The sequence below is a fragment of the Alosa pseudoharengus genome, unplaced genomic scaffold (genome assembly GCF_046254945.1).
Source record: "Alosa pseudoharengus isolate Yale_2024_CS ecotype anadromous, Long Island Sound unplaced genomic scaffold, YU_APseudo_1.1 YU_APseudo_1.1_scf_17, whole genome shotgun sequence".
NCBI classification, from domain to species: domain Eukaryota; kingdom Metazoa; phylum Chordata; class Actinopteri; order Clupeiformes; family Clupeidae; genus Alosa; species Alosa pseudoharengus.
In genome coordinates this window covers 18,721,047-18,742,340 of record NW_027468640.1, presented here as the reverse complement: position 1 = coordinate 18,742,340, position 21,294 = coordinate 18,721,047, and the positions used below count along the sequence as shown (strand labels likewise).

The 21,294-nt window shown below is 41.9% G+C and overlaps 1 protein-coding gene across 9 annotated transcripts in view; it reads left to right on the top strand.

The window, feature by feature from the left end:
• LOC143127344 (uncharacterized) overlaps window positions 1-21,284 on the top strand; it is a 42,510-nt gene extending 21,226 nt beyond the window's left edge. For 2 of the 9 annotated variants that reach the window (XM_076288790.1, XM_076288784.1), the window contains 34 exons: window positions 5,634-5,705; window positions 6,042-6,989; window positions 7,083-7,154; window positions 7,575-7,634; window positions 7,714-7,773; window positions 8,219-8,254; window positions 9,126-9,176; window positions 9,279-9,320; window positions 9,414-9,473; window positions 9,577-9,606; window positions 11,206-11,274; window positions 11,426-11,476; window positions 11,587-11,643; window positions 11,749-11,769; window positions 12,107-12,208; window positions 12,670-12,732; window positions 12,884-12,958; window positions 13,172-13,264; window positions 13,357-13,407; window positions 13,587-13,658; window positions 14,198-14,260; window positions 14,646-14,699; window positions 14,900-14,956; window positions 15,069-15,170; window positions 15,403-15,447; window positions 16,168-16,245; window positions 16,346-16,447; window positions 16,619-16,708; window positions 17,343-17,390; window positions 17,644-17,721; window positions 18,995-19,090; window positions 19,506-19,545; window positions 19,766-19,820; window positions 20,032-21,284. In XM_076288790.1, the coding sequence (XP_076144905.1) occupies window positions 5,700-5,705; window positions 6,042-6,989; window positions 7,083-7,154; window positions 7,575-7,634; window positions 7,714-7,773; window positions 8,219-8,254; window positions 9,126-9,176; window positions 9,279-9,320; window positions 9,414-9,473; window positions 9,577-9,606; window positions 11,206-11,274; window positions 11,426-11,476; window positions 11,587-11,643; window positions 11,749-11,769; window positions 12,107-12,208; window positions 12,670-12,732; window positions 12,884-12,958; window positions 13,172-13,264; window positions 13,357-13,407; window positions 13,587-13,658; window positions 14,198-14,260; window positions 14,646-14,699; window positions 14,900-14,956; window positions 15,069-15,170; window positions 15,403-15,447; window positions 16,168-16,245; window positions 16,346-16,447; window positions 16,619-16,708; window positions 17,343-17,390; window positions 17,644-17,721; window positions 18,995-19,090; window positions 19,506-19,545; window positions 19,766-19,820; window positions 20,032-20,788 (3,684 nt within the window). In that variant the 5' untranslated portion in view covers window positions 5,634-5,699 and the 3' untranslated portion in view covers window positions 20,789-21,284. The remainder of the gene's footprint in view (window positions 1-5,633; window positions 5,706-6,041; window positions 6,990-7,082; window positions 7,155-7,574; window positions 7,635-7,713; window positions 7,774-8,218; window positions 8,255-9,125; window positions 9,177-9,278; window positions 9,321-9,413; window positions 9,474-9,576; window positions 9,607-11,205; window positions 11,275-11,425; window positions 11,477-11,586; window positions 11,644-11,748; window positions 11,770-12,106; window positions 12,209-12,669; window positions 12,733-12,883; window positions 12,959-13,171; window positions 13,265-13,356; window positions 13,408-13,586; window positions 13,659-14,197; window positions 14,261-14,645; window positions 14,700-14,899; window positions 14,957-15,068; window positions 15,171-15,402; window positions 15,448-16,167; window positions 16,246-16,345; window positions 16,448-16,618; window positions 16,709-17,342; window positions 17,391-17,643; window positions 17,722-18,994; window positions 19,091-19,505; window positions 19,546-19,765; window positions 19,821-20,031) is intronic. The other 7 variants (XM_076288786.1, XM_076288787.1, XM_076288789.1 and 4 more) reach the window with 7 other exon arrangements.
• The last annotated feature ends 10 nt before the right edge of the window (window positions 21,285-21,294 follow it).

The following is a 21,294-nucleotide window of genomic DNA, read 5'->3' as shown; positions in this document are numbered from 1 at the left end:
CGATGAGGTTGAAGTCGGATGGGCCGGGCATTTCCGGTGTCGATATCGTGTTGGACCAGGCTCGTTCGGGTGCAGTCCTCATCTCTTGCGGCAAAGATGTCTGTGTATGCTGCTAGTAGCCTCCGCACCTGGCTACCCTGTGCTTCACTCAGCCCCTCACAGCTACGAGTGCAGAGTTCATTTACGGCTTGCTTTGTCTCTACAGAGGGTGGACTCAGCAAGCGGACCTGGATGAGACCTGTTGTTTTCGCGGGCTTGAGTTTCGCGGGCTTGTGTGGGGAAGGGCGGTGACTCAGCAAGCGGACCTGGATGAGACCAGTCCATAGCCAGGGAGGTAGTGAAACTTGAAGGTGGCATCCCTCCCGCCGTGCCACCCCCCTCTAGTTTGACTGTGGCGCGCGCGTGAGGGGTGCTGGGGCGGGACAGTACCTTGCGATGTGCCCCGGTTCGCCACACCGGTAGCATCCGTCTCCGCTGGCTGGCCTCTTCCACTCGCGTGGGCGGCGTTGTGGTGGCTGTGCTGTGGTCTGTCGCGTCGTCTCCAACTCCTCCCCGTCTTCCTCCATCGATGTCTGGCGTACGCAATGCCTCGACTACGTTGTGTGGAAGATGTTTTCCACCCGTTCGGCCTCCACGAGCGCCACGGCCAGCGAGCTGGGGGCGCTCTAGCGAAGGTGTTCTCTCAGCCGCTCTGGGTGGATGCCTCGCACAAACGCTTCCAGTGCCATTTCTTCATGTAGACTCTGGCTGTACGTTGGGTTGCCCAGTCTCTCGCCCTTGTGGCGCCGTCTGGAAGCGAGTTGTTCTCGAGCATCGCTGGTGAAGATCCTCTGGCCGAATCGTCGTTGCAGAGCGGCTTTGATTGCAGTCCAGGTTGCTTGCTCTGCCGGTGGCAGGTCTTCTAATACTTGTAGCGCTCCCCCCTCCAGGGCCAACGCCACCTGTACGCCCGTTCTCTCCGCCGACCAGCCATTCAGCTCGGCTGCCAGCCGGACCTGCACCAGGTATGTCGCCAGCGGCCTCTCACCATTGTAGCAGGGCAATTTGGCGTTGGAGCGCCCTTCTGCCGCCATCGCACCGGGGACCAGCCGATTTCCATCGCTCCCGTGTGGAGCGGGTTCCAGTGGCGGGATGCTGCCATCAGCCCGGTTCGTCTCCTCCTGTGGCCGGGGGCGGGCTTCTTCGTTACGGTCACGCTGCAGGCTGGCTCCGTCTGCTGGGCCCAGCAGGTGGCCATGGGCGAGCGCACTGTCGAAGAGCCGTCTTGGCAGGAAACTCATCATCGCCGGGGTATCGGTCGCAGCTTTCTCCTCCCGTCCAGTAGGGGTCGGCATCCCACTTCTGACACCAATGTAACAAACTGCACAGTTGTCTCAGAATGGTTTTTATTGGTTACGCACCAAAACACACTAACACATAATTCCGGGCCAGACCTGGCCCTTATGCTCCAGCACTAAACATCTATATGAGGCTGTATCTAAAACACACACCAATCAACCCTAGTTATGAACACTGTAACCAGCTGCAAACCTAAACACAACAGACAGGACATACAACATTGTCAACCCACATGGTTTAGAACATGAACATTACACACATACACACACTGCACAGCATCATGGGAGCACAATCATGAACAGCTAGGCTCAGATCATTACAATATTTTAGACAAACTGCGCACAGGGAGAGTCAAAACTCTTAGGCTTATAGGCTATTAACGTTAATGTTGCTGACATGTAAACATGGGTTTGATGTTTTTTTTTATACTTTATTTCCCAATTCACAAGTTGGTGCTTCTCCTGTGACGCAACAGGTTAATGCCTATACATTGCTTTTTCACACAGTCGACATGGGTTCAATCCTTCTTATCACACGTTTATTTTTTTATTATTTTTTTTTATTATTTTTTATTTATTTTTAGACCAGCAACGCTTCCTCAATTTAGGCTACAGATACTAGGTGGCCACAGAGAGCCTGACCAGCTGTCAGTGAAATGTTTGAAAACTTAACCATGATACTTTGAAGACCTACTGGCTTGGGCAACTGCTGTAGCAAGACAACACCATCAGCCGTGTTAACTTGCTACAATCATCAGCTGACTTCTTCTAATTGTATAGACTAAGTCAAGTAAATTTCACTATGACTTATCAGCGGATTCGTGGCGCAAGTACGTAGATGAATGGTTATCATGTAGAAGGTTTCATTTAGGAAGCAGGTTCGATACCCATGTGGAGTTATTATTTGGGTATTTATTTTTTTGGTGGCATAGTCATGGTCCAGTGTATGTAGCGTACTACAGACAATTTTGACATTTAAATATGTCATGCATATTTGTATTTGTTCGTCTCCAGTTTCCATCAGAAAGTGACAAATCTGCAAGCGGCCACATCTGTCAAAGAAACGTCATCACTCGTGAAACGTCAACAACACAGCCAGTTAACATGGGTGCCAGTTGCCATGTAACACCGGTCAAAGTGAACGGCAGAGGTTTCGTTTTCCGGACATTTTGATGATATGCCGGTCAAATATCCTATTATCCCTTCTTAATTAGTCAAATTGAGGAAAACTGGAGACAGGCTATGTAGCTTAAACAATGACATAATCAGGCTGTATAGAATGCAACATGTTCATTAGCCTAACTTAAACATGCCTAACAAGATGTAGCCAGTATCTTTTCATGGACAGCAAGAGTCCGCTTCGTTCGTTGTTTTAAAAAGGCTACGTTGTTTGTTGCTGCTACCCACAGGGATGGATTACTGCACGGGCCTACCGGGCCCAGGCCCAGGGGCCCAAGGGGTCAGGGGGCCCTGAAGCCCAAGCCTTTGCATGGAATCATTGCCTCAATATCAACAAATCAGGATGTAGGCTATGAATCTGATTTAAATTTAGTATTGGCCATCCCCAAAATGCACAAGAATACAGGAAATCACATCAAACAAATTAAAAAAATTCTGGGGGAGGACCCCCAAACCCCCCCTCCCACATATACGACAATAAGTGGGGGGCCCTTAATACATCTGGGCCCAGGGGCCCGAAAGTTCATAATCCGCCCATGGCTACCCACGTTATCTCCAGTGGTGACTGTTTAACTTAAACGCGCACACACAAGAATGAGCGCTCACACCAATACCCCATTAATGCTATGCCTCTTTATTTGATAACAGTACATTAAGAAATGTTTCCTATTCTGGGAAATGTTTAGTTTCTTTTTCTTTCGGCCGCGGTTCAATGATACCGTTTAATTGTGCCAGAAATTATCCGCGGACCAGTAATCGCCTCGTCGAGGAGGCCCTAACCCTGCAGATCATAGACAGAGAACGCATAGGCCTACTGTATTCTTTGGGTAAAGAACACTTTGCATGTCCAGTGTGTACACGGAGAAAGACAGTGTCTTGGAGCGGCCGCACCCCCGCAACTCCACTTCCAATGTCACTGATTCCGACAGATACGCCCGACACTTCTGCTTTTTATCTGGTGGTGGTGGAGTTGACCGGACATCTGAGGCTTCAGACGTTACCAATTTATCATCATCCATCGCGTCTGGCCTCAGAAAAAACGTTTAAGGCTAGTCTGCCTGGGCCTGCATGTTTGAACCGCCTCACTCATTTGTTCGTTGTTTAACATGGGGGCAGTTCCAGCGTTATGGATGTGACTAATATTGGACTCATATTGGTAAACAAAATGCCTTAGAGTGGGGGCAAAATTAGTATCAGTGAATTAACTTGCATAACTTTTAATGTAACCTCTGTCCTCTGAATACTGAGAAATCCTCAAATTTCATATAATCAATTTCATCCTAAGAATACAAGGCATTTTATCAGCGTTATGGATGTGACATGAAATGGACACACTTTTGTGAGAGATTACAGGTTTTCTTCAAACTCTGTGAATTTTGAAGGAAACTGCCGAAACTATGATATTTGAAGATGAAGATTTTAGCAACAGTTCTATTTGCGTATGCACAACTTTTTTTTTCCATGGTAAGGATGACCTTTGCATGGAATTGCCCATGGACGTTTTAAGCGTGCACTTCCTATTTGAAATGCAGCATAGGCTATATGCGTGTTGTTTGATAGCTTACTTTTCAAACGGTAGAGCCTGTTCATTTAAAAACATAGCCAGAGGACGTATAATATAGGCTTACATATTAAGGGTTATTCTCAAATTCAGATTGTGTTAGGGGACGGGATTATTAGCCAATTTCAATCGGACAATTTGACCGGAGAGATTTAATTTTGTCGGACATTTTTTTTTTTTTTAGGCCAATGTCCGGTAATTACCGGACAACGGAAACCCCGAATTAGGACCTTTTATGATTATGTTTCTATCACTCACTCGCTCACTCACTCACTGGCTCCCTCACACACTCACTCACTTCCTCACTACCCCCCGCTCTCTCCTTCTTTCCCTCTGTTGCTATTCTTTGCTACTGTAATGATGCAACTGTACATCACAGGAGGACTAAGATGGATAGATAGATAGATACTTTATTGATCCCCAGGGGAAATTCAAGGTCTCAGCAGCATACAGACAACACAAACACATTCTTTAACAGCAGAAAGAGTAATTAAAGTATATAATATAAAAACACAACTATGCAATAAGGACAGTAGAAGATAAAGAATATGCTAAATATACTAAAATACTAATTATACTAACTAACACTTAATCTAAATCAATTCTAAAAACAGTATCCACATAGTGATTAATCAATCAGAGGCGCTTGCAATGACTGAGGCAGCCTGTGATTCTCTGCATAGTAAGGTATGGTAAGGTGCTCTAAGGTGCTCTGTGTGAATGAGTGTCATGGTGGTAGTGCAATGGTGATAGTGCAAATGAGTAAGTCCAACAATGCAGAAATAAAGTAAAGTAAAGTCTATATATCTATATATTTAACTATTTAAAGAAAATGTATAAGTGTGGCCACAGTTCGGCAGTGGCATGGAGGGGGGGGTTATGCATATGTGCTAATGTGCTAATATAGCACGCAAACAGTGAGGCTTGAAGATGTAAGGGAAAGTATGGTAACGTATATTTGTAAACAAGACAGAAAAGACAAAATCTTTCATATATTCCCCATTTACTGTACAGAACGTCATATTAATTGGACTGAATATGACTGGTTGATGATTGGCTGAGATGGTAGAGGAATAATGAATCTAATAAGGTAACAAACACCTGAATATCTGCAGACAGTAGCAAGACTACAAAATGACCAGAGTGTCATTGTACATGCAAACTTTAGAAGCTAATTATTTTAATAGACCAGTATTTTTTGCATTTCTTGAAGGTCATCAGGAATACTGGAACTTTATAGAGGTGCTCTGTACTAGGTACAGATTAGCTACAGAATTAATTAAAACCAATGTCCTCCTGGTGGAACTTGCACCTAAAGCTATAGTTCACAGTACACACCGTACTGCCATAACTTATGCCGTAACAATTCCAATAGGCCTACACGTGTTATGTGCATACAGTATATATGAATAGGCACATCTATATCTACAATAGCAAATCTATTTTAGTCTACCAAACATAAGGCAACATCAGTAGGTCCACAGATGGAAATCTCAGGCATACCTCTATGCCATAGCTTTAACTGACTCCATGTGGGGTATCTCTTTCTTCTTCAGCATGTGGGCACAGGTGTCCAGGACTCCCCTTTTGGCTCAACCACTGGAAACCCCTTCACTGCAGCCATGAATGTATGTTACCCATGAGTGACCGATTACAATGATTTCCATTTGCGTTTCCAATGATTTCACGTTTGGCAGCATGTAGGCCTAATATAAAATACAGTAAGAGTAAATTTATCAGGCATCAATAAAATACACTGTATAATGATGAGTGAGAAATATGGATGTCATTGGAGTAGAGTATTTGATCTATTCAATGTGTCATCTCAAGTAGAGCTGTTTACCTTTTGTGATATATTTAACATTCTCTAAGCAGATGTAGCAAACAAATTCACATAATCCATGCCGTAACCCACATAGTTCAGGGGGAACCTTCTGTCTCATATGGTTCCATATGCATTCCAGAATCTGTCAAGTGTGAACACAGATATGTTCCAGAGAGAGCCCTTCAATCAGAACACGGATATCTTCCAGTCCAGTACAGACATCTTCACAACTCCCTCATCCAATTGGGATACAGATGTCTTCCGGCCCCCATCACCCTTTGGGAACACAGACATTTTCCAGACAGCCTCATCCAATGGAAATGTATCGGCTCTCTCCTCATCACCACCCACCAGTCCTCATGTTAACCTCTTCCCACCACTCTCATACAATGTGGGGGGAACTGACACAGCTATGAAGCCCTCCAAACCACCATTTGAGATTTACCAAAGTCCACCATCCACACAAGAAGTGGACATCTTCAAGAAGCCAAAACCAGAAGTCCCTCAGAGACCAAAAACTCTTAAAATTCATCTTAGAAACGGCACCTCTTTCAGCCAAAGGACACCATCCCCTTTGTCTTCCACGTCTGCAGATCAGAAGGCCTCACCTGCGTTGGACATCAGCTGGCAAAATGTGCTCCAAGCCACCCCTACTGGAACATCAGACGAGTACCAGACACCGCCCTCCGCTAGAGACGACCTATTTAGCTCCTTCCTAAACAACCCCCATGACCTCTCCTCGGCTACTTCCTCCTCTGTGACCTCTGACCTCTTCAAGACTCCGTCCACCAGTTTTGCCGGTCAGTCGACACACTCTTCTCAGGCCCACTCCTTGGTCCAGTCCTCGCACACACCTGGCAACCCCTTTTATCCCCTCCCCAACGGGAGAGCTGTCACTGCGATGGCGGAGGCTGCTGAGGGAACGGTGTCCGCAGACCGAAAATTGAACCTCCTTCTCATAACCCCAGAGGGCACTGAACACAACGTCCTTCAAAACAGTCCCTCGGATGTGACAAACAAGGCATTTTCCTCCTCTCCCTTTCAAGAAACTGAAGCATCCACAAGCACGCCGTCTGAGTTCTCCAGGGTAAAAAAAAAGATAGAAATATTGAAAGTATTTAAAGCAAAGTTGCAAGGTCTGTTTTGTGATATGTTTAATAACATGTGATGGTTTTCGTAGCCCAAGCCTTTACCAAGAGTTCCTCCTAGAGCACATCCAAGAACCAGGGTCCCCATTAACACCGTAAATCAGGTAAGCACCAGGCCAGTCGGATGTCTCACATTAATGTTAATATAAAGCTGTCTTCAATCATGTGTATTGTATACTGACAGTGTAACTAGAGTGGACAGTTGCAATAGATTGTAACAAAACTAGTCTATTGTGTTGAGTAGAGCCAAGATTAATTGAAGACTGTGTGACCACATGTAAACTACTGCCAATCAAACTGCTGGCTTTGTTGATTTCCCCTGGTATATTTACCCTGCTCAGTTACATTGTTAGGAAGTACTTGGGGCCCAGTTTGTCAGCATAGGACATTTAATCTGGGAGTTTAAAGGTCTTGCTCACAGTTGGCTTGGACAGACATGAGTGACAGTTGAAATTTGAAACTGCAGACTTGTGGTTACGGTTGTGGTTCTCATTCTTGTGACTGGGTGTGCTGTGGTTTTATAGGAAACTGCCTCACCGGTGGAAGAGGAATCCTCAGATGTGAACATTGTGTTCACAGGCGAGGTGAGTAATATATGTGTGTGCGTGTGTGGGTGTGTTTCTTTTTTGTTTCGGTCAGTAACTGTAACTGTCTAATTTACAGGAGAGGTGTGTAGAGGACTGGCCAGAGGACAGCCCACAACTCTCCTCCAACTGGAAACCAGTAAGTGTGTGACACTTGACACAATAGGCACACATCTTTAAGGAAGAGTTTTTTATTATTATTAATTATTAGTATTATTATGGTTGCCTTACCATGCTTGCCTTAGACTAGTCTTCATAGACTTAACTTAATTCTCTGTGTTTGAGGCTTTGAAAAATGGTAGTCTAAAGCTCTCTTTTAGCTATCGTCTAGATACTGTATATGCTAACTGGAATAACCCACATCCAGTTAATTATGCTCGGCTAGGCTTACTGGGTCACTGTCACTGGGTACTACATACACATAGAGGAAAAGGTAACAGATCAACAGATCTAACCGATAAAAGGCAAATAAGATATTTTTTCCAGAAAGCTGGCCTGTCCGTTTAAGAGTTTGATTCTTCAGATAGAAGTGAATAGTTTTTGTGAATGGTAATGAACTGATTTTCTTTCGCGTTCAATTACAGTCTGGCACACTAAGACTGAGGAGGGAGTCCATCGTGGTGAGTCGACTACACTTCACAGCATAGCAATGGCCTACTCACTCTCATATAATAGAAATTTTGGTCTTTATCTGAAGCAGATCTTAGAGACCTTGCATTCAACCACATCATGGCAACAAAATGTTTGGAATGTTTGATCAGGGCTCTTAACATTACTCAGGTCACAAGTGCTGATGAATAATAGCCTGGCGGGCCATCCTATATCATTGAAATGTATAGTCTGGAATCGAGCCATTCACCTCGCTTAATCCAAGGGGCGGGCAGAGAATTGTCTTTCAAACTGCCTAGGCATGCAATAGGCCAGCGCTACGACCATATCCGTATCCGATCCGCATAACGGCAAATACATCCTTCTTTGAAAGGAATGACTTGCGTGCATTGTGTTGGACTTGTGCTCAACTTTCAAAGAGAAGCACAAGTCCAACTCCTCCAAAGTTGACGCCAATGCCGATTCAAACAACCGCTCTCCGTTCGCCATAGCCACCTTCCTTGTTGTTCACCGTCGCAGGACTGTCGTCATCCTGTTAAGCCCGCCTTAAGACTCTCTAACAAAATAGAGCACTGTGATTGGATGACGTCCACGGCGTCAGCCAATAGAAATCCCTATGGTTTGATACTAGACAGGCTGAGCAAATTAATTTGCCGTCGCTCGGGTGCGTCTAGATTTCTAGGCTAGATGAATAACACTTATAAAACCTAAACTATAAAGCCAAACATGCATCTACATGTATGCACAAATTTCAGCATGCTCTTCATTTATTACTAAGAAGTGGAAGTCAGTTTGTGGTGTTGCTATTGTGGAGTGGGCTTTAACTTGTCGCAAATGGGCATGCTAAAACTCCCTCACTTTTCATATTGTTGTCCTGCAAAGGAAAAGGAGAATGAAAGCAATGGAGGAGACAAAAGTGGGAAGAAATCCTTGGTAAGTAACTCTTCGCTAATCTGTCAGTGCAGACCTAACTGCAGACCTTACTCTCCTGTTTCTTCATTTCACTTATCTTTTTTTATTATTATTATTTCTCAGAGAAAGTTGGCATTGTCGATTTCAACTCGAAGACGATCAAAAGTGAGTGACATTATGCTGAAAATATTCGTATCACTCCGTATGAATGTATGAAACGATAAACAAACAATACACTCTTCCCCTTCCAACCTCCAGGATAAACTGCTAGATGATGTAAAACATGGAGACAGTCACATGTCTCACCAGCGATCTGAGGTATTCTTTCCTTCCTCTTAACGTGTGTGTGTGTGTGTGTGTGTGTGTGTGTGTGTGTGTGACTGACTAATCTCCAAATCTACATTGTTGACATGTTTTCCAGCTGCAGTCAGATACCGATTCCTCTATTCAGGTAAAAGTCATGTGATGTCACAGTGTGGTCACATTTGTAATTGACAACTAATGCTACCCATACATCAGAAGACTTTGACACAATTTGGGAAAGTTTCTTGAAAGAAGTCTTTTAACTAATTCCTGTTATTATGGAAGCATACTGTATATGTTACATAATTGAAATGGCAATGCAATTGTTAATTTGCCATTCAGTAAGACATTACATTATGCAATTGACAATTCATTATGCAATTTAATCATGCAATTTGATAATACTTTGTACAAAGTGTACTTTAATATGCAAAGGGGCTATGAAATCCTCAATGAAATCCTCAATTCAATTTGAATTGTTTCGATTAAAAAACAAGATAAAGTTGGATTGAAATGTATTCCATTTTGCCATGGTACTTAATTCACATAATTAAGTACCATGTACTTAAGTACTTAAGACACATAATTCAAATGTCAATTCATTTCACAATTTGATGTTCAATGTGGGCTTGCGTGTTAATATATTTGGCAAAAGTGACAATGCCACCCTAAAACCATTCAGGATTACTTTGGAAAAAGTAGAATTAAAGGGGTTCTAAGCAATGTTACGTGATTTCTAAGCTAAAACATTTTTTGTCACATACATCAAACATCACCTCACCATCCGCTAGCTGCCTGTGCTCTGAATACATTGTAAAAAACGCGGCCTCTGTGGACAGCCTAGGCTCTAAGAACAGCAACAAAAACAACTTTGTCCAGCCTGCACCATAAAAACATAACAAATTGTTCCAGACAATCACCAATAAGATGCGCGTTTAGCAGATTTTGAATTGCACAGGAGGGAGGGGGAGAGAGTAGCGAGCTAGCTCTCTGATTTGTTTGAACGTCAACACAAGTGACGTTACCCATCATCGCTTAGAGCACCTTTAACATTTTTACACAGTTTTTGATGCATTTATTGAAATGGAAATTAAATCGTGCCCCCTGTGATTGCATTGCACTTTGCCACGCTCTTTGTGTTGCAAAATTGAAATGGCATTTCGATCGGCAAAAGACATTGCAATCTGTCAGCCCTCACATCAAGGCGGGATCTACGTCAGGTCTTTGTTATTCGATACAGATCGATTGGTCAGTCCTCTCATCAAGGCGGGTCTACCTTAATCACGTCACTTATCGGACAGATAGGTGTCTGATGCCAGTGGTATGTTAGCAAGCAAACACCCCAAAGTGCTGATTTCAAAACATTACTGACAAATAGACACTTTACAAACGGGTAACCCTGTCATTGTAACCAAAATGTGTCTGGGTTTATTTGCCAAGCTTATATCTGTGAACTAGCATGTTGCTACTCTCCACAGTAGGCTGCTTGAAGCAGCTGGCTATCAACACAGGGCGAGTTGATCAATCACAGTCCTTGCAAATGAATGGTCAATTACATAATGCAATTTCTTATTGAATTGCAAATTGCATTGCCTTTTGAATAACACTACATATATGCTCCTATACGATACGCCATTCAAGTTTTACTCAAAAGACTACAATCTCTCAATAATCTTTCCCAAATCTTGTCTAAGTCTTCTGGTGTAAGGATGGCTTAACTCAACTAACTAATGTGTGTTTTCTGTAGGAGGGGCCCCTGATAGATGTCTTTTCATCAGATAATGGTGAACAGAGTCAGGGGGAAGAATCAAAATCGGTAGGCTGTTTACAGTTGTTTATCGAAGTTTATGTATTTCTGGTCATATGTCATGTTTCTGTTTCAAAAACAATACAACATTATCGGTATTATGCGTGACTACCGGTATTATACATATGACTTCATGTATTCCTTTATTTTTCCCTGCCAGGCCAAGAAATCGAAGTTTAAAGGTTCTAAGGTTTTTCGTAGAAAGTCAAAGGTGTGTGTGTGTGTGTGTGTGTGTGTGTGTGCATCCTGCCAGAAATATGAATGCATCTGTGTGCAAGATCATAGTACCCAGATTACTTGTTGTGTCTCTCTTTTTGACAGAAGTTGATTGTTGGTCAGAACACAACTGAAAACCTCTCAGCATTAGAATTATATGAGGTGCAGTATATCCTACATGATACTATGATAACAGTTCAGTGTGTAAAACATGTCTGATGGAAACACAGTGTAAAGCCTTAGCTAATGTCACCGTTTCTCTTTCAGGGGCCTCTTGAAGAAAATACAGTAAGTGTGTTTTTTATTGAGGCACATTTCTCTCTTGAAGATTACTTTTTTATGTATATTTTTAAGTTTAAGAAAACAGTATATTAATTACTGAAACTGAACATAAATATTATCTTAATAAGTTAAGTTTAGCTTCCTTGTCTTAAATAAAACCTCCTGTGCCTATGCATGCCCACGGAAACTTATTTCTCTCAAACTCCCCAATTTTTCACAAGTCACATGGTATCCATAATTTACATTGACTGCTATCCTGTTGGAACAGTCTTAAAGAATAGATCCAAATGGCATTTATATTTTTGTTCAATGAACATTAAAAGTATTTACTGTTCTTTACCAGGAGATCGCTCAAGATGAAACAAAGGTGACACCGGACTTTCCATCCCAGAAGAAGAAGGTTCTTAAGAAAAGACTGTCAAATTTGAATTGTCATTCTATTAAGGTAAAGGACCGTTGTGATCTTTAATGTTCAGATTCAGATTTTCAGTTGTGAGTGAACTTGAAAAACACTATATTAAAAAGTCCAATGACACTGTTAGGATATGGTTGTATGTGTTTGTAAACTCTCTTGTTACAAAGGATAAACAAGTTCATCATCTGAACACATATGACCATTTAGTGCATAACTATTTAGTGCTACTTTAATTGGATTGGACTCATTTATTAGATAGAATACTAATCTTAAGAACAAATATAGTATGACTTGAATTGAGCCACCAGCTTGAAGTACAGGATTTGGGATATATTAACAAAGATTCAGAAATATTGTTTCATTTCCCAAATAAGATGACAGAAATGTGTGTGTGTGTGTATGTATATACATAATTGTTGTTATTATTATTATCATTATTATTATTATTATTGTTAATAATAATATTATTAATATTATTATTGTTTTTTAAGAAACAGGGAGTTCTTCTCAATGAAGTCCCAGCTTCGTATCCACATAAATCTGCATGGCCTCAGGTATGGCATATTATGGGCTGGGGCAATGTCCATATTACCATAGCATCTTTTCATATGATCATAGGGATGTTTTCTGCATGTACTTTCTATCATTCATGTCCTCATACCGATTACATTCTGTCATTATTTTGTCTCCTGTACCTCCTTTCAGGAAGGAAGGTTTCAGGAAGAGCAAAATGCCAGTGTGCCCAAAGAAATATTCATGACTCACAATGGCCATTCAAAGGTACCAAACTCAATGAATAGTACAGGAAACTTGAAATAGAAACTTTCCTTTTGGATTCTCTTACTAAGTGTAGTGCTTAACAGGACACTCAACTTCATACGAATTGGATCATGATCAAGGACCGGAACTATCCGTTTTAGAATGACCTGTATATTATCCTAACTTCATTTTGGCATATATGTATATGTATGTACCACTCATGTATTTTTTTAGGACTTTTCTGAGGAGGACCACCCAAAAAGTGATGGTTTGCATCATGATGAAGATGAGGAGAAGGAAGTGCATGGCAAAAAGAAGGTAGACCATGTATGTTAACAATAGTCTGCTCATTTGAAGAAAGTTTACAATGGTCTGCTCATTTGAAGAAAGCTTACAAACGGTATTTTTGTTTTCCACAGAAGAAATCACTCAAAATCATGGTTCCACATTTGACTTGGAAAGACTATACGGTATTTTGTTATGTTTGTGTCTTTGCCAGTTGTGTTTTTAGTGTGTGTGTGTGTGTGTGTGATCTCTGTCTATGTCTATGATCTATGTTTGGTGTTGCTGCTGTTGTTTGGAGTTGCTGTTGTGTTTGCGTTGTTAATTGCATTGTCATTTGTTGTTGTGTTTTCATTCTCATATACAGAATAATAATCACCCATATGGCGCCTCCTCAGGATCACCTAGCAGGGACTATTACCCGCAAGAGGGTGCAAAGGTAAAGAAGCCTCACTTGACTTGCTAGTGACATGTGTATGTGTGTGCGTATACAGTATGTGCTTTATTGCGTAAAAGAAATTCACTAATTTACTTGCTACTTCCACTATTTACTTTTTCACAGTTCTTTTCTCCCTAGCTGTTGTGCTACTTGCATTTTGTGTGTGTGTCTGTATGTGTCTGTATGTGTCTGTGTGTGTCGGTGTGTGTGTGCGCCTAAGGGGCTGAGCTAGCACGTAGTAGCCAGTAGCCTGCAAAGTTATGGGTTCAATTCCTGTTTTCCTCCGTTGTGCCCTTGAGGCCCTTAACCCTGAGCTGCTCCGGGGACAATGGCCCCTGGAATATACAGTAATTGACATATGCAAGTCAGTTAGGATTGTACTGGAATATACAGTAATTAACATATGCAAGTCAGTTAGGACTGTACTGGAATATACAGTAATTGACATATGCAAGTCAGTTAGGACTGTACTGGAATATAATTAACATATGCAAGTCAGTTAGGACAAATTTTCTGTGTGTGTGTGTTTAAACATACAGGGTTTAGGATATGAATCACCTGAAGCAATGACGAGTGATTACTACCCATCAGCTACAACAAAGGTAAAAGAGGTGTGTGTGTGTGTGTGTGTGTGTGTGTGTGTACCACAGCTTGAGATACCTCACCAAGTGCAAGAGCTGCACCCGCTTTAGACAAAGCACATATTATTATAGTGTAGTAAGCATCAGAGAAAACAATACAAACTTTTTTGGCACTCCTATGGGCATTAAGTCAAAACATCTGCCAAGCAAAGCCTTAGTTGATTTTGGTAACATGAATAATTCTTTATTAGACCAAATTAGGATGCTACAACAAACACTGTTACAAAACAATGGCAAGCGAATACATGGGAACCCCTTTCTCCTGCTGGACTACAAAGAAAAAAGGTGCTGTTAATTAATCCTTACTCACTACATATTTTACTTTTCTTTTTTTTTCCTGTCCAAGGATCGAGACATGTTCCTGACAGTAGGAGAAGAGCGACCAGAGTTCACTTCTATGGTTAGTCACACACACACACACACACACACACCATACACACACCATACACACACACACACACACACACCATACACACACACACACACACACACACACACACACACACACACAAACACAGAGAGAGAGAGACATCTATGTATCCACTCAGAATGTGTTATTCTCCTTTTTTGTCATACAAATGACCTTTATTGCCTTTTCAGGGAAACCCTGCTTCTTTAAAGGGAGACTATGGAGCCATGTCTAGCCCAAGATACAAGGTACAGACAATAAATCATGTACAGTTCACAGTTGGGTTTAAAGATTATGTTTGATTCTTCTTCCTTGTCCATCTTTGCGTCCACCCATCTTATGTAAACCCATCTCTTATAGGAGGACTATCCTCACCCAAGCATTACACATAAAGGCTCAGACCTCTTCACGGCTGTTGACAAACATGGTGAACACACTAATAAAAAAGAGGATTGTAAACCGGTATGTTATTGCTTTTAATGTATTTCTAACCAAAATAGCTAGAATGTGAAGAAGGGAATATACTGTATGGAATGCATAGGATACATTTATATATGAATTTGAATCCATATATAAATGAAAGCACAGTCAAATTTCTATTTAATTCGCAGTACTATGCACTGTTACAATATGTTGCAATAGGTGCTGTTACAATATGTTGCAGTGTTTAAAATATCTTTGTTCCTTGTTTCAGAAAAAATCCTCAAAATTTACTGTTAAACCTCGTCAGAAATCAAAGGTCAGTTCTCCCTCTTTTTTCTTGTGGTTCATAATTTTTTTGGGGGTAGTAAAGTACCAAAGACACAAGGTAAAACTATTTACAACAGGGGAAAGTAAACTCATCAGATGATATTCTAGCAAAACAAAAGAATTATGAGATCAACAGTACTCAAAATACAAACACTTTCTTGTTCTCCTTCATTTTCTTGTACAATGTTCCAGGAATTGCTGGTGTCAGGTTTTGCTGAGTGTAGAGAATTTAGTAGATCTTTTTTTTTCCCCAGAAAGTCGATTGGAGTTCATGGGTAGTTGTTGGCCAATGTTTTAGGAAAGTTATTTTTGGCATCCTGCATGGTACACTGTTGACTAATGCTGTTGACTAAAGATCTAAAGAATGATCATAATTTAATACACATATACAGTACGTTACATGATATGTGGATGATATTGTCTGTGATACAAAATCACAGAAAATTACAATTTGAGGGTATTCCCATGAACATGTGAAAGACAAAAAGAATACATGTATCCAACCATGATTTACATATGAAGGAGGTTTATTATTAGTCAAAACATTTTTGTTCCATGTAGGCGACTGTTCAGGAAATCTAGGGGAGTTGTCCACAAGTCAGTTCTTGTCCTAATCAAGTTTTCCCAGTGTCATTTCCCATTCTTGGAAAATTGTTTGTTTGTGGTTGTTGCTCAGCTGTGTATTGTCTATTGTATTTTTTTCTCCTAGGATAACTTATTTGAGGAAGGAACAAAGCGGAAGTCAGGACCCTCAGAATCAGGTTATCAACCATCACCTCAATTTAAGGTGCATTTTTGACTATCTTTAACACTTACCTATATTTTGTTTGTTTGCATGCTCACAGCACTATGCATAGATAAATAGTTCTCCTCATCTCTGGTTGCAGTTGGACCCGATGGAAGACGAGTTTTTTCGAGGCGATGCAGATGTTTTCCAGGAGGGACGATGCGGAGGAGAAGACAAGTGGAGGACAGGGGACTATGAACCAGTATGTCCTCTGTGCACATCTCTGGCAGTCAATCACTCACTCTTATTCATTCGCTCACAATGAATAACTCACTCACTCTCACTTAGTCAACACTAACTCACTCACTCAACTTACTCAACTCACTCCACTCACTGTTCTGTTGTTTCATATTCTGTTCCGTTTGGTGGTTAGGAATTTCTAGAGGATGACTTCCCAGAAAAGTGCACTGTTCAGGAAGAGGAGGATGAACAAAATGAGAGAGAACCTGGCAAAGGCAGAAAGGTATAGCCCCCCCCCCCCCTTTCAGAAGACGTTATGTAAGGGATAATGTATAGAACGCCGGTCATTATTGGGAAAATAAGTCCCTTCAGGGCGAAGCAAGACCCCTCCGTTGGTGCGTCGGGGTCCGGTTCGCCCTGTCGGGCCTTATTTTCCCAATAATGACCGGCGTTCTATACATTATCCCGCTTATTATACGGCTACTTGCCCAAAAGAAAAAATAAACTCCACGATATGTCTCTTTACACTTATTTGTTACCGTTTCGTCGTGGCTTTTGCTGAGAAACAAATAGTTCGCAACACACGCTGAACTTAAATCAAACATTCTTTAGAACACACACTTTCACTTTTGAATAAAGTTCCAATGCAAGAAGTGAGCGGACTACTTGCGGAGTGATATGAAAAACTTAAATCAGCAGCACAAAACCCGTTGCCATTGACAGCGGTAATTATATGTTTGCAGCGGTAATTACATGAAAATATTTTACCGTAGAACATTGGGAAATCCCATTCAAGTCAATGGAGCGTTCTACTAGCATTGTGAAGAGCCGTATAATAATTCATTATATAGACATTATACGTTTTCAATTATGTTTCCTAATATTAACCTATCCCCACTTCTGTTTCACAACAATAGAAGTCAAGAAAGATGTCAATTCCACACTTGACTCAGAAAGACCAGAGGGTAAGTCGTTATCTTTGTGTATGTAAAATATGTGACCACTTCTTATTTTTGTGTGTTTCAGTTATCCTTTTGTATTGCATCATTGCATGTCCCAGACCATCTTTTTGACTGTTCTATAAGCCTGCACAAATATATTCTTGCAGAATTGTTTCATACTGATTTTTTTTTTCAGTAGTGGGGGTATAGTACCCTCTCCAATTCTGTTTTCTTGACTGTGTGTGTGTGTGTGTGTGTGTGTTTTACCTGAGTACAGAGGAAAGCCCAGCAGTATGAATATGAAGATCCCCCTGGAGCAACAAGCAGTGACTACTATATGTCAGATGCAGCAAAGGTAAAAAAAAGAAGAGGAACAGAAAAACTATGGGAATGTCTTAACCCCAGTAACTGTGAGGTGATGATAGATGCGCAAGAGACATCCAACACATACACAAGTATATTCCTGATACTTATTTATGCTTTCTTACACAACACCTGAAATAGAACCACCTAGGGCCATAGTGGTGGAAAAACCGGTTCTGTTGGTGGGTGATTTAGAATGTGAGATCAGACCAAACTATGCAATGAGACTTATGGAAGACCATAATCTAGAAAACAATTTGAAAACCACACTCTTACGCATCAGCTCTTCAAAAAGTATTTATTGGAACATGTCTTTAAACGTACGTGTTTTGGCCCTAGGCCATCATCGTGTTGTTTGGCCTAGGGCCGAATGTTTGAAAATATGGTCCAAGAAAGACTTTCAAGAGCTAATGCGTCAGAGTGTGGTTTTCAACTTTGTTTACAATCTTTTTCGAGCTCGCACCCTAAGAGGGAATTTTATTTTGGAGTTGAGCGTACCTGTTCCTATGTACACCATAACCTAGAGACGTCCTAAAAAATTTAAGGCTACTCCCAGAACCAATGAAACACACACAGTCATTCGTAGCAATTCAAGAAAAACAAGTAAGCATATTTTTGTTTCTCTCTCATCTTGTTCATCACCTATCTAGTCTGTTTATTCCCTGCCAAAAATAAACTTGTGACTGACATGCACAGTCATTATAGTTTATCTAGCTTTATTTTCTCCTCTCCCATCCAACTAAGGCTGTTTATTCTCTGCCAACACATGTCCCCCCGAACCTGTAAGGCTGGTTTAGTCTTTTCCTGTTTCATAACTGAAATGTCAGCCCTCACATACCACAGGACAAATGAGGAAGCGGCTGGTTAAAAAAAAAACATCAGAGTCCGCCCTCTTGTGGGGAGCCTGTGCGGTGTCTCGCAAAGTGTCTGTGAGAGTAGAGTATAATGATAGGTTTGGTGTTGCTTGATCTGGTGATCTTAATGTCTGCATATAAAGATTGTGCCGATGCTACCACAAACATGACACACAATGCACATGTGCAAAAGTTAGCATGAGTCAATGAAACATTAGCATCAGCAATGGGTTGCAAGTTGGAATATACACAACTCCAACACATTTTTAGAGGGTTGTAAAAATTTGCCTTACAGTACTTCAATTCTAAACCATGTTAGCATAATAGTTATTCATGCTCAATTACCCTCTGCACTGTTTTCTTTCTTTCTTTCTTTCTTTCTTTCTTTCTTTCTATCTGTCCATCTGTCAGGCGGATTGGACAGCATCTCAGATGGACGTGAGGAGAACATGTGCAGAAGAGGAAGACGAGGAGGGACTGGAAGTGCTGCCTGAGGAAGATGAGGGGGTGGGATGCTTTTTATGTTTGTGCAACATGTCTTAAGTCATCATCTCTGATATTAAAAGTTTATTATTAGTCAGAAGATTTTTGTTCAGGAAATCTCGAGGAGCTGTCCGTAGGATATTCCATGTCATTTCCATTAAATGGAGGAGCCAGTTCTTGCCCTAGTCAAGTTTTTTCAGTGTCAGAAAGCACTCAAGTCAAGTCAACTCAAGAATATTAACTGTGCAAAGCATGATGACACAAAAGGATTTGTTCATTTATACAATGGACTGGCAACCGTTACCGTGGTTATATGAAAGTTAGATATTGCACCAGTTGGTAATAAATTGCTCATGACATTGTTGAAACTATGAACTATGAAGTTAAGTGTTAATGCTGATGTAATATAAGCATTAAGTCAGCTATATGTTTTATACAGGACACTGACAGCCTGATGGAGTGGTGGAATACAGTTGAAAGTGAGTGTCTGTCTCTCTTTCACTTGCGCTCTCTCTCTCTCTCTCTCTCTCTCTCTCTCTCTCTCTCTCTCTCTCTCTCTCTCTCTCTCTCTCTCTCTCTCTCTCTCTCTCTCTCTCTCTCTCTCTCAAACACACACACACACAGCCACACATATTCCCTCTGTGACATTGTTGCTGTACACACGTTCCTCATTAACCTTGTCTGCCATGTGTTCTGCAGTGTGGGATGAAATACCTTCAGATGAAGAAAGCACTTTGAAGGAGGAAGAGACAAAGTAAGATGAGCCTCCCGATTATTCCTATTTTTTAATTCAAAAATTGTTTGTACTGATTGAATGTGCTTCATTTACGTCCGGTATTAATTTGAGTTGTTTGGCCTCCCACTCTTACTTTTGCTATTTTGGTCTATATCTGACATCTGATATCATTTTATTTTCTCATTATTTTCTTTCTTTTTCTTTCTCCCTTTCTCCCTCCCTCCCTCAGGTCCTTCACCCAGACAGCAGACCGGGTGCACCGGGGCCTGCGCGTCTTCAATAAGGTGTTCATGGAGCAGGCCGAGGTGCTCTACCAGCACGTGCTCATCCTGCACGCCATCGCCGACGACCTGAGCAGCTTCCACCGCCGTGCCAAGGTGGGCAGCATCACCGGCGGCACCACCATGGCCGTGGGCGGCGCGGCGGCCATCGCCGGCCTGGCACTGGCACCGCTGACCTTCGGCGCATCGCTGGTGGTGTCTGCTGTGGGCCTGGGCGTGGTGACGGCGGGCGGCATCACCTCTGCGTCGGCGGCCCTCTCGGACAAGCTCAACGATGTGCAAGACCGCAAGAAGATCGAGCTGGTGGCCAACGACTACCTGACGCGGCTGAGCGAAGTCGGCCACTGCCTAGGCTACGTGCGCGAGGGCATGCGTCGGCTATCGCGCCACCCACTCCTGCGCCGCAACAACTACTACGCCAGCAGCGACTGGGAGGTGCGCCGCGCGCTCCAGATGGTAAGCCTGGTGCGCGAGCCTGCTGACCGGGCCGCTGATGTGGCCGAGCGCGGTACCGCCGCCCTCTCGAGCCTCTTTAAGCACATGGACCGCTTCTTCGTGGACCGCAGCGGCAAGCAGGAGCTGCGCAAGGCCTGCAAGAAAGAGGCTACGGGGCAGGTGCACTCGGTGGCCACCGTTCTGCAGGAGGGGCTGGTGGAGCTCAACTCCATCCGGGAACAGATGCTGGATGCCTATGGCAACATCTGAAAAGACTACACATCCCACAATCCCACTGTGGAAGTATGTAGTTGTTCCAACATCAAAAAAATATATATTGCAAAATGTTCTTGGGACACAGAATGTTGATATGAATGATAATGTATTGAATTGTCTGGCAGTGTCATGTTAATGAATAACAGGTCACATAATTACTTTAAGTAAGCTATGATCTGTAGACCTAGAAGAAGAATTGTAAGGGAGAGAGATTGAACAATATAACAAGTTACAACCAAAGAATATACAAGGATTCACATTCAGAAAAAAAAAAAAACTCTTGGGAAGTTTTTGGTGATATTTTAAAACCTTTCTTTTGTTAATTCATTATCTTATCTCTGTAAATGTGTAATGGATTCTATATTGGCTGATTTGAGCTTTTTAAAATAATTGTGTGTGTGTTCGCATATATGTGAGCAGTGTTTTTCTTGATATGTTTAGATAATAATGTATTGTAAAATGTTCAAATAATAAAACACAGGTAATTCAATTTTGCTTGG